This window comes from Berghia stephanieae, chromosome 2 (assembly GCF_034508935.2).
Source record: "Berghia stephanieae isolate SIO BIC M18660-M18661 chromosome 2, UCSD_Bste_1.3, whole genome shotgun sequence".
Lineage (NCBI taxonomy): Eukaryota > Metazoa > Mollusca > Gastropoda > Nudibranchia > Aeolidiidae > Berghia > Berghia stephanieae.
The window spans coordinates 117,236,439-117,249,960 of NC_088361.1; the positions used below are offsets into that span (position 1 = coordinate 117,236,439).

General features: G+C 35.7%; 1 protein-coding gene across 1 annotated transcript; it reads right to left on the reverse strand.

Moving 5' to 3' along the window:
- Positions 1 to 602: 602 nt before the first annotated feature.
- On the reverse strand, positions 603 to 13,440 carry LOC144966367 (protein TRC8 homolog). Its single transcript, XM_078902710.1, has 2 exons — positions 13,136 to 13,440; positions 603 to 12,007 (listed from the first exon to the last, which is right to left on the reverse strand). Exons 1-2 carry the CDS (start codon positions 13,326 to 13,328, stop codon positions 10,356 to 10,358), a joined length of 1,845 nt encoding a protein of 614 aa, XP_078758836.1. The 5' UTR covers positions 13,329 to 13,440; the 3' UTR covers positions 603 to 10,355.
- Between the last annotated feature and the right edge of the window lie 82 nt (positions 13,441 to 13,522).

A 13,522-nucleotide genomic window follows, 5' to 3' on the forward strand; every position in this document is an offset into this window, starting at 1 on the left:
GCTCGATTACAGATCTCGTTCATGGTCACGTGAGAAGGCTAGATCCGTTCGGGTTCGTCGATCAGCACGATTTCGTCAAGTCTTAATGTCTCATCCAGTCCAGACATAAAAACAGGTCCCCCACTAAGAGGGATACACTCAAATGTTTACAAATCAGATCTTTAATAAAAAACAAAAAACAAAAACAAAAAACAGTACATAACATGATTTACAAGGAAAAAAAATACAATCTCCCAAAACTATAATCACTATAACTATACATTCGACTGTTTCCCTACCAGCCAAGGACTCCGGCTAGGGTCAGGACAAAACCGAGTAATCTCATTCCAAGACAAAGACAGAAAGCAATTGGAAAAAAGACACAGGGTGATAGAAGACACAGCAAGTACCTCCCTGCGCAGTATGGGAGGTCAGGATCCCCACCCAGCACCCAAAATATACCTGAATTTGAATATCCATCATGTTATGTGGCTTTCAGCAAGTCACCTTTCCCTAGCTCAATTCGCGGCGTTCCGCTATAGCTTACACCTGGGTTAATCCAGTCTTCCCTTGGTATAGACCGTAAGACAAATTTCTGCTTGAGAATGAAAAAAAAAAAGAACTTTATAGTTTATTTACTTTATTTATATGGTTAGGGAGATAATTATATACATGACATATTCAAGCTATCCAGCAAACTTTGGCCCTGGCCTTCTCTAAACTTCAAATTAAAATATTTTATTGCAAAACCAAGTAAAATTACATATATTATCATAATAGTAATTGGACAAAATTGGAAAGGAAAATCAGGGCAATTCCAACAACACAAAATATGCAAGGGATGTAAGAATGCAAATAGGTGTAGCCAATGTTCAAAGTATTCTATTTTGTTCGATTTTTATTGAATTCGAATACTTTCAAGCAGAAGATTCTAAAAATGGCATCTGGTTTTGTAATCTATTGGCGAAAATATCTTTTAAAAGTAGAGAAACTAAAAGTTTGTTTTCGGGGGTTTTAGGGCGCTTGCAACACATTTAGGTCATATCAGCGCCAGTAAAAAGGAAGAAAATGGGATAGTAAAAAGTTATAGAATTACAATTAAAGCATCCAAGAATAAGGCAGACAAAGGGGAATTGGTTCAAACATGGAACAGATGTAGATTCCAAGAGCACACTATCAGTATCAGTGTACTTAGTTTGAGATCACTAAATGTCTCATCCAGACATAAGCACAGGTCCCAGCCACACTCAATTGTTTACAAACCATACATATGTGGAAAAATAATACAGTACATTACAGAGAGATGATTTACAAGGAAAAAAATCATCTTCCAAAACTAACTATAAAGTTGACAGCTTCCCTCCCAACCAGGGTATCCGGTCAGGGCCAGGACAAAACCAAGTAATCTCATTCCAAGACAAAGACAGAGAGCATGTTGAAAAACAGATATAGGGAGATAGAAGACACAGTATGTACCTCCCTGCCCACTATGGGAGGTTAAGAACCCCACCCAGAAAACTAAAAAACAGCTAACGTTGATTGTCGTAAAAAAGAGATTTGTGTTCAAGATGGGCTGTATAATTTTCAAATGTATTCATGGCTTAGCACCACAATACCCAATGTAACTGATATCGGAGTACAGGCCACCTCGAGCTCTCCGCTCCTAACAACACACCACTTTTTTTAAAAATCTCTCTAACAAATTTCTCGGAACATGCATTTTACTGTGCATCACCATCAATCTGGAATCCTCTCTCAGTCTTTACCAGAAGCACTCATCATACTATTGAGTTTGAGTGCTTCAAGTCCAGACTGACGACGGAATATTTTAGATAAACGTTTCCTTAATATTTTAAAATCACTTTCTTCATATGTCATTGGTATCAGCATAATTTTATAGATCACCTACAGTTGTAACATTTCATATCCTTAAAATTGTAACAATTTTCTTAAAATTCTCATGTCACTTTTGTCTTGTAGAGTGCAACTGAACAAGAGATTGGCACTATTATAAATTATTATTTTCATCATTATTATTATTAGCCTGGTGCCGCAGAAGCAAATAGGGTTCATTTGCCAGTAATGATGAATATATGGGTCTACATATGGTGTTGATGGATAGATCTTGCCTTAAATCAAATAAAACTTATCTAAAAACATTCATACAACATGTGTTATCTGAAATGTTTATCCCTTTAAATCATTTTTGGAATGTTACATTCAATATCAGTATCAGGATTAAACTCTTCATTTTAATTCACAATTAAGTTCCACTTGAAACAAATCTCAACAGAAAGATTTAAAATGACAAGCCTCAGAAAGTAACAAGACTTAGTATGCAGCAAAATCAAGTTTTGTTTTGTTTGTAAGGGTTTTACGGCGCGTGCTGCACATTTAGGTCATATCAGTGGCCAGTAAAAAGGAAGAAAATGGGATAGCAAAAAGTTCTAGAATTTCAATTAAAGTACCCAAGAAAAGAGAAGACAAAGAGGAATTAGTTCAAATAGGGAACAGATGTAGATTCCACGAGCACACCAACAGTGTATTTAGTTTGAAATCACCTAAATTTTCTCATCCTGACACAAGCACAGGTCCCAACTGTAGAGATATATTTCAATCGCCTCAACTTTCCCAGGATTGTAAATAAATCAATACATAATCTCAATATATACTATCGCAGCGTCGCTATGTGTTAATTGTTATCGCCCTCGGCACAATTTAAAAAAGGCCATGTGTTATAGCTACGGAGTTGACACCGCATTCTCGCCAGGTGCGAGCCATGTGTTAGATCGTCAATGGTAATGGGTACATAACCGACCTATTAGGAATTCACCAAATTACCCACGCTACAGTTATGACACACAGAACACGATTGGTCTAAAGAAACAACCTGTAATGGGCCAGGCAAGCCCAAATCCTGGAATATTATTGGTTCCTTGTGATTCTCCAACTCCTAAGAGAAACGCATATAAACTATGACAGAAATAAAACTCGCTCTCTCCCACTCCCATTTCATCTACTTTGAAATCACTACTTTACTAATTAACACAGCTGTAAATCAGTGGTGATGGCAAGGGTATTAATTGGAATCCCTCACGACCTCACTATTCATAGTCATAGGAATATTAAAATGTTGCAACCTAGTCAAAGATTTGCTCCGATATTTTCCCAGATCGGATACTGACTGAATCTGCATCCTGTGACTGACAAAACAAAACAGCCAACATGCAACAGGTCATCGACTAACCATCTCGAACTTGGCTACAAATTACAAATGATACAGAGTGAAATCTGGCAAGTGGTCGGCTGAAACTACTGAACCAGAACGGCTCCTGTCCCATATAACGGAAAAACCTTAGTGCCGCCCAGACACCTCGAAAGTTAAGCCCACCCAGTAACAAAATAAATAGTTTGTGATACCCATAGTCTAAATTTAATGAATTAAAACCAGCACTATTATTCTTTGGCTAATTATGTGTTAACTTGTTATTGTATGAGGCAATTCTGTTGATTTATATTAAAATACTCTTTCTTTAACGGGGATTAATACACCTTCTGAACCCACCTATCCCTATATAACGTGCCAATAATCTACCACTACTTCTATTACTTTTCTTTAAACCTAAAACATTTTATTACTATCTGTCAAGTGTCAGAAGCTATACCCGACTATAACAGGGAAATAAAAGTGGCACCAGACACTACTAGTCTATGGGGAAACTATCTGACTCCTATCTTTCTACTCCTACTTGCCACCCTCCTACATAGACGTGACACCCATTAGGAGGAACACACTCATATATATGTAAAACAAAAATAATACAGTGCAGCACAGAGTGATATTTACAAGACAAAAAATATAATCCTCCAAAACTCTAACTATACATTTGACTGTCTCCCTCCCAGCCAGGGCTTGACAAAACCAAGTAATCTCATTCCAAGACAAAGACAGGAAGCATGTTGAACAGATATTAGATAGATGATATAGTAAGTGCCTCCCTGCCCACTATGGGAGGTCATGAACCCCACCCAATGAAATCAAGTTTCAACTAAGAACATAACAACATACACCGCTCAACAACTATCCGTGTAGTAAAATTACAAGTTACAACAGGCACATCCCTATCCTGTTTATCAATAACTCAAGGAAACAGTAACACTAACACACACCACTTGCTAGAGTGTATGCATCTTGAAGATCTCAAATGCACATTCTTCCCAGTAACAGTAACTAGTAACAAACTGTACATCTGGAAAAACTATAAAACACATCCAACTTTTGCATCATAGCACAAGACCGAAGGGCTAGAGCTCAGCTTGTGTGTATTGTGTTTTTAGGTTTTACGGCGCTTGCACTTGCAACACATTAAGGTCATATCAGCGCCAGTAAAAAGGAAGAAAATGGGATGGTTAAAATTTAAAAGTTCTAGAATTACAATTAAAGCACCCAAGAAAAGGTAAGACAAAGGGGAATGGTTCAAACAGGAAACAGATGTAGATTCCAAGAGCATGCTATCAAAGTACGTACTTAGTTTGAGATCACCTAAAAGTCTTATCCAGACACAAGCACAGGTCCCCAAGAAGAGGAATACACTCAAATATTTACAAATCATATATAATACTAATACGTAAACAAAACATAATACTAATACAGTGCATAACAGAGAGATGATTTACAAAAAAATAAAAATTCTCCCAAAACTAACTATACATTTGACTGTTTCCCTCTCAGCCAGGGTATCCGGCCAGGGCAAAACCAAGTAATCTCATTCTAAGACAAAGACAGAAAGCAAGTTGGAAAACAGATATATAGGGGGATAGAAGACACAGTAAGTGCCTCCCTGACCACCTTGGGAGGAGCTCAGCTGGTCGCTGGTTTGTATAATTGTATTTATGCAGGATAAATACAAGGTAAAATTTGGGTCAGTATGAAGAGATGTGCACCAAAAAAAACAACAAAACCCCCCCCCCCAAAAAAAAAACAACCCCCCTCCCCCTAAATACGAAAAAATGTATCACTGTTGACGTCTAAAGTTTCTATTTTAATTTTATCAAAACAAATAAGTTTACATGAAAAAAATTTGAACAAATGGATTATGTTTACAAAATAAAATAAGATAAACAAAAATTATTATTCCTTATCATTATCTTTTCATTGAAATTGAAGCTTCACTAATAATATTCATTATTTATTCAATCCTTCAGCATTAGTTGCCAAGATCTATCATTCTACTAGTATCTATTTACTATTGCACACTTGCCAACATAGTCAATAAGAAAAATTAAATGAGATCATAATAATTCTTCACAGTGGTAAGTCACAATTATAAATAACAAGTTGAAAAAAAAAAAAAGAAAAAAAGAAGGCCACACACACACACAAAATAAAAAATAAAAAATTGATGATCCAAAACTGGCCTTGGTTAATAAAAAACAAAAAAGGCAGTATTTATGGGTCTTGTGACATTGAATGGCCTTCCACATCTTAATGAGGTATTACAACATGGACAAAGTTGTGGACTAAAATAATTTTCATATACCATTGGAACAGTTCTGGCTGGGTTTATTCAATACAATTTACTTGGGCTTTTCTGTACATGCGATATTCTGCTTTTAGATTACTTAAAAAACACTTTAATTATTATCATAGGTATAAACTGGAAGCTATTGTCACAGGACATCTATTTCTCTTGATGTGTGTCAAATATAAATGAAAACGGATAAACGTATGCGATAATCAGAGCACTACATCAGTATTCAATTATATTGTTAGAGAGGGATATTATTGAAAAAAAATTCATCACACTTTCAATAAACCTCTTAATTAAAGAAATATTTGCAGATTAAAAAAATTCTCAATAAGTATGTTACAGTCTGAATATATTCATTAAAACACATTACTATCAACAATCATGTGGGACTACAATATTTACACACAAATCACACTTGAAAAAAAAACACATGCAGTAACAGAATTCTAAATCAATTTACATTCTATCACAATAGGATTTTAAATCAATTTTCTACCTCCATCATGAAAATAAACAAAACAACAAAACAGAATACACTGCAGTCCACCTAAGATAAACTCCTGGGGACCAGAAAGAAAGTTGTTCTTTTCTGAGGTTTATTTTATACAAAAACAGGAGGGGAGCAACTTTTCAGCGACACAAAAGTGTGTTTAATCTAATTGTTGTCCCCCTTTTATTGAATACACATCTCCAGAAAGACGGCCCAGACTCCCGTAAAGCTTGGCTAAACTAAAAGTAAAAGTGTCTTTTAAAATACGGAGTGGCTATTCGTCAGTACTGACCCCCAGGCGCTGGCACCTGCGGGTCAGTACTGACGAACAGGCACCGGCGTCTGGGGGTCAGTACTGACTAATACTATTACTATTACTAGTACTGATGCCAATTGGTCAGTTCTGACCTGGCCACGGGCGTTGACGGTACCAAAATTATGGAAAAATGCCATTTTTAAAAATAACTTGCTCTACGACAAATAAATCAGCATTTCCTGTCCCATACTAGTCGCAGGGAAGCCCTTGTTTTCACTAAATCTTTTTGTCGGTTTACGTGCGATTTGTTTAATAAATATATCAATTAATTAAACAAGTGAAATTGTCCAATCCTGAGAAAAAGACCAAATTTGGTGTTGAAACGCCAAATTGGAAGCCCTATATTTCGGTTCATCCAACGCGCATGCTCACTGCACTGATGCGTGGCGCTAGAACTGAAAGTGAAAGCTCTTTCATTGTCTCGTCTTTCTTCATTCCTGTCATTTGAAATTCGGCTTGCTCGCATCTTACTGAGACAGGAAAAGTAGAAAACGGTAAGGGCTGCCTGAAGCCGGTGATCGTAAAATACTAACGAAAGAGTGAAAATGAAAGGCTTCGTATGGGAACAAAACAGACAATGGACGTTTCGGGTACAAACCCTTCATTAACACAACAATACACAAATAAACGTGGAAAACAAATAAAATATAATGAAAAATAACTTTGTCGTCTGTACTCAATGGTGGTTGAGGTTGCAGTATGAATGAAATGTCAGCGTGGGTAGAGGATAGGGTGCCCCAGGGGGGTGATCTGATTGATAAGAAAAGGTCAGCGTCAGGGAGCAGAATCTTCCAGAAAATAATGGAAGATAAAAGACATATAAGTAGTAGTAGTAGCAGTAGTAGTAGTAGCAGTAGTGGTAGTAGCAGTAGTGGTGGTAGTAGTGAGTGGTAGTAGTATAATAGAATGGACAAAGTATTATAAAAGAATCGTAACAGGAAATATTAGAACACATTTTCCTCTATTTTTCTTTAAATAAAGCTATAACGAAAATATACGGGGGAAAAAAACAATAAAAACAAAATAACCCAAAGAAATAGAATGGACAACATAAAATAAAATAGAATCTTAATGTGGCTTGAAATAACGAGTCATATCGTTGCCCCAACGGCATCTAACGCGTTAGAAATCAAACTTATCTAGGTGACCAAGTGTTACTGTGTGCCATCGGATAAGTTGGCCTGAGAGCCTGGAATTTTAATTGTTTATTTTTTTTTTAATGGTATACTTTTGGAAGTGACGAATAAGTGCGAAGAGGTCTTTGCACTGACGAACAGGTCCGATGTTCGTCAGTGCTGATCAATGGTGGGCGGTGGCACAGACCGAAGAGAGGTTGTCTGTGGGCGGTGGCACCTGTTGTTCAATACTGACCAATAGACACCAGGTTATTGGTCAGTACTGACCTCCAGGCACTGGCGTCTGTTCGTCAGTACTGACCCGCATGTGCTAGCGCCTGGGAGTCAGTACTGACCAATAGCCCTAGCCTTTAAAATATGTACTTTCATTTATTGCTTAAGTTATCTTTCACACTGCACCAGACATACAATGATCTAAACGTGTGGAGAGGCTGAATGAGAGTTGGATAAAAATAGGAGATTTGAGATGCTACCATTACTAGACGATGGTCTGAGCAAATTGCTTGTTTGTTTGTTTTTATTTTTAAGGGTTTACAGCGCTTAACACATTAAGGTCATATCAGTGCCAGTAAAAAGGAAGAAAATGGGTTAGTAAAAAGTTATAGAATTACAATTAAAGCACCTAAGAAAAGAGAAGACAAAGGGGAATTGGTTCAAATAGGAAACAGATGTAGATTCCAAGAGCACACCATCAAACTACTTAGTTTGAGATCATCTAAAAGTCTTGCCAAAACACAAGCACATGTCCCTACTAAGAGAAATACACTCAAAATGTTTACAAATCATATACAATATGTATACAAAACATAATACAGTGTGAGTGTAACAGAGAGATTACAAGGAAAAATCGGTACTGGCCTAAGAGTTTATTTTAAGCGAGTTTATATTAACCGGACAGCAGTGTATATAACCTAGATATCTATAAAATGATAATTATATTTAAATAATCTAATTTTGAAAAAAAAAACAAAACAGTATTAGCATTTGTATAAATGTATCTAAATATTGACAGTAGGATACCATATCATCCATGAAAGAAACATCTGATGACCCTTTAAAAAATACATCAACTGGGTTCAGGAGTAGTACAAGTAGTACACAGTTGTGATGACCGGATGAACATTTCATTATTTTTTTTTGGTGAACTTTATCTAGCATCTGTGTTTGTTGTCATATTTTTGACCAAAAGTTGCCCTTAATTTTTAAATTTTCAACTTGCTATGACGGCATAGAAATATGTCACAAAAAGAAATTAGATCAAATTAAAATAAGCTGGATCACACAATTATTTATAACACAAAAACAAGGCTTTAAAATTGTGAACCTCACTAAGGCATTTCTGTTATATTGTGGTTATTAATTGATAACACATTTTGTTTAAAAAAGTGACAGACCACAGACAGTTTTTTGTTGATATTTTTTTTCTGAGTTCCACGATGAAGCCAATCTGCTACTACTACTAATAATAAAAATAATAATAGTAATTATTATTATAGTAGTAGTAGTAGTAGTAGTAGTAGTAGTAGTAGGAATAATAATAATAATAATAATAATAATAATAACAATCATAAAAATAATAATAATAATAATGATAATAATAACTAATCAGATTTGAATCACTCCTTTGAACAAACCTATTCATGAGGTTGATAATGTGCCACACAAAATAAAACAAATTTTTAAAAAGCTAATTTCTGAATGTTTAGAACAAGTCTCCATGGTGTCAACGAGCGAGTAAAAGACTACCTAAGTGAAGGGGAAGTGAAAATAAACTTTGGTTTCTGTTTTTACTCCATTATTTTGTTCTTGAAAAAATGTAAAAATCGCATGTACGCCAAATATTGTGGCAATGAAAAATACAGATGCTAGCTTTGTCCACACATCTAACTCTGTTTTATACAGACACGCAAAAGTTCTGTGACCCCAAATTACCCTCATTAATTTTAAAAACACCTAATTAATTACAATAATCAAGACTCTAACATGTTTTTTAAACTAGAACTTTCCATCTGAGCTTGAACGCTTTGCACATGACTGAAATTTAATGTCTTGTTAAATTTAATTGATTTGAAAACAAATTCAAAATGATGAAATTAACAAATTCATAGAGTGACCGAGTTATCAGGATTAGCAATTACTGCAGTTTCAAGACACTTTTTATGAGAGGAAGAGGATAATTCAATGTTAAAGACGGTTTGATCATTTTCCTTTGTTGGTCAGTGTGCTTGTGTAAAGCCTGTAAGTGTAAACAATGCCCACCCCAATTTGGCAATAATTTTCTAAAAATACCCTCCAAGAGTATAATTTCAATGATTTAGATTAGCTGTCAAGGTCTCCTAACCTCAATTTTATCAAACATCTAAGGTATGTGCGAGATAGACATCTGAGAAAAAGACAGTGTCAACCTCGGATGCACCAAGAACTTGGCATTAACGAAAGAATGGGTGCAAATACCCTATGGCATAATCAGAAACCTCAATCAGTAAATAAGATGCTAGAGTGGGACATACAAAGTACTGATCAAACTTGAAAATGGGAAAATATGGCATGAGTCTAACAAAAACTGATTTCCCTTAAAATTAATAATCTATGCACCTTTCATTGTATTAGATCACTTGGAGTGATGTGTGCCAAGTTTGATCAACTTTGAATGGCAATCAAAGATGTTAATGTTATTCAACTTTTATTTCAAAAGGTGTCAGAACTTTAACGTGTCTATATATACTTTAGCCAAGTGAGCAGAACAATAAACAAATTTCAATATAAACAAAACTCTGGTGATAAAAATGGGTGAATAAGAGAAACATTCCATCACAGCTCTTTTTGTACTTTTATAACAACACAAATTGTATTACTGGGATTTCATCCATTGAGTTCATCTTTCCAACCGAGTTCCAAAAATTTTACCCCACAAGTTCATCCGATTCACCTTCGGATTTTGTTTCACCATTAAGCTTTGAATGACACAGAGGACACGTTTCCTTGATAGATAGCCATTTTTGCAGACAATTTTTGTGGAAGATATGGTCACAGTTGAGAACTACTGCATCATTCATCTCTTGATAGCATATGGAACAAATGCTGTTTTCATCTAACTGCTCTTGTTTTGCGGAGTCAAGTTGATTCACCTTTTCCCATGATGATAAACGTAATTTGTAAGTTGCCCAGCCTTTGATCGCACTCTGATAAATGTTGCAATAAAAGTGAATGGTCATCATGAAAAGTCGAATAAACCCACCTGATTCAAAAATGAAAATATATGCACCATTTAAAAAAAGAAAAATACCACAGATAAACTCTAGAAATCCACAAACACCTTTAATATAGAAAGTCATGTTGTCTGTATCTTCTGAAATTGCATCTGTATATGTATGAAGCATGTTTATAACATAAATAATAATTGTTGACACAGATTTGATGATAAGCTCTATACAAAAGACAGTGACAGCCAGGAGCCACGACAAGCGGAATGGATAACTCCATAAAGGCAAGACAGCAAAAAAAGGAAAGGTAAAGAAAAAAACAAAAGGTATGAGAGGCCGAATATGTTTTTCCATGGGAGTATCATCTGTGCTAGCTTTGAGAAGCATGTCAGTTGCAACATTATGTACAAAGTGCTGGTTAGCCACAACAAGTAGAATACTATTTTGAAACAGCAACTGAAGTCTCAGGTCTCCAGAAATCGCAGTAAGGCCAGTCTGCATGGCTAATAAAACAAAAAGAAAACCAGATACCACAGGCTGAAGACTTTCCTCTTCTTCATAGGCTTGAATGACTTTGTATATAAAAAATAATGACCATCCACTTATCACAGTCACAATACTAGCAAGACTCATAACAGATATAAGTGTGCCACACATATTGTACAGTATGTCTTGTATAAGAGCATTAAGAAATTCCATGGTAGTCCAAGACTCTGAATCTTGAAAAACTTTGGATGAGACAAGTTGATATAAGATTTGAGAAATGAAAAATAAACGCAGCAGCCATGAAACATTTGCCTTTTCAACAATGTTCATAATAAGACCATCTAAACCAATGTCTCTTATTTCTATTGTTGTACGTAAAACACCTGGAACAATAGCCTCTTGGCTGATTGTATAAATTACAAAACATAAATGAATTGCCAAAGCTATAAGTGGCAATACAACTGAAAGGCTGACAGTCAAAGTTGTTAAAGTAGATTCCAAAAATACTGGGAGGGAGAAGGACATTGAAAAAAGTATACCAAATAAGTATCTTGAATACTTGAACATGTTTTGTTTCTTATGCAAGATACGACTGATTGAGATCTGATCAAAAGCTAAAGCAATAATCAATTGAACGAGGATATTCACAGAAAAAGGTATTTCAGAATTATACAACACTGATCCGTTGGTAGAGTTTGCTGAAGAATGTATCTCGTTGATATCCAAAGCAGGGACTGGGATTCCTTGGGCATAACTTTTGTTGCACTTGTATGAGACCCATATGAGAGCAGATCCAACAATCCATCTATAAAAATCTAAAATGTAGGTGATGGGACTGCATACCAAAACAAGTGATATAGTCGTCACTGAAAAGACAATAAATAGAAAAGGAATAATTACAAAACATAGGAAATTTGACATATGTACCGAAAATTCTTCATTGGCATCATGGATAAAAATAAAACCACATCCTACTTACTTAGACCCTTGGCTTTTTGGAAGAGCACAGGTCAACAATGAGTCCTCTCCAGCGCACTCTAGTTATTTGCTGTTTTTGTTGCTTCATACCAACTTATTCCCATCTTTTCTAGCCCCACCTCTGAGTTTCACCTCCAGCTGCTGCACGGCCGGCAATCTCTTTCTCTAGCCTTGTGGGTTCCAGGTCAGGAATTGGTGTGTGGTGCTGGTTTCTGCTTCCTCAATTTATATCCTATCCAGCCCTACTTCCTCCACAGAATATGCTGTCACTGATTTCTGTTCAGCTGCTCCCACAGGTCTTCATTTCTGATCTTGTTGAAACACCCTCCTCCTTCCATAGTCCCAGGTTCACTCCCCACTGGTGTACACTTCCCTAAGTCCCTGGTTCACTCCCCACTTCCCTAACTTTGGTTGGTTTCGGAAAAAAGAAACACCCTCCTCCTCCCATAGTCCCAGGTTCACTCCCCATAACTTTGTAGGGTTTTGTTAAAAAGAAACACCCTCCGTCTTCCCATAGTCCCAGGTTCACTCCCCATTGCTGTCCACTTCCCATAACTTTGTCAGGTTTCATAGAAAAGAAACACCGAAAGTGACCAGTGTCAGGCCTTTAAGTAAAGACAAAAAAAAAATAATAATTATCTAATGAATACTTAGAATCTTGATAAGTACGTTTCAATTTCAAATCATTTTTTGGTTGTTTACACTTTTATCAGTTATTTTCTCATAGAAAAGAAACAATGAAGACAGGGTGAATGTTGGTCTTTGTTGTCAATCTATGACACTGCATGATCAATTTTTGATCTAGTTGGCATTTAATTTAGTTTTTAAATTTTTATTTCTTTCTTTCTGAAGAAATAATTATTTTTCAGACTTCATAACTTTACTTTAAAATTTAATTCTTTTAAAATGGAGTCTAGACTAGACGTCTATCTCTAGACTGAGTCTAGAGTCACTTGTTAATTTACAAGACGTATAAAGTCAGTTCTCCGAACAACTACTGCCTTGATCACACTTACCCCAGAATAGCATAATGTTCCACATGACATGATACAAGAATATATCATCGTTTGGATTCTCAGAGTTAAAAGGTTGCAAGGACGTCCCATTCGAAAAGAAAGTGAAGTCTAAAAAAGTACCTCTCAAAATACTATCAACCATAAATAATAATGGGAGACGTCCCAGTACGAGTAATAATGTCTTCGAAAACATGTTGATAATTATAGTTATGGGCTTGTGTCCAAGTTCAAGTGTTTTCGTCCATTTTAAAAAAGAAAAAATTTTTGGTGGGGACCAGGGTCCAACTCAGAATAATGTTTGTTGATAGAGATGATGAAAACGATCGTGACGGATATGTTCTCATATCGAAAAAAATCTCGATATATCGATTTACATATCTGTGTTCA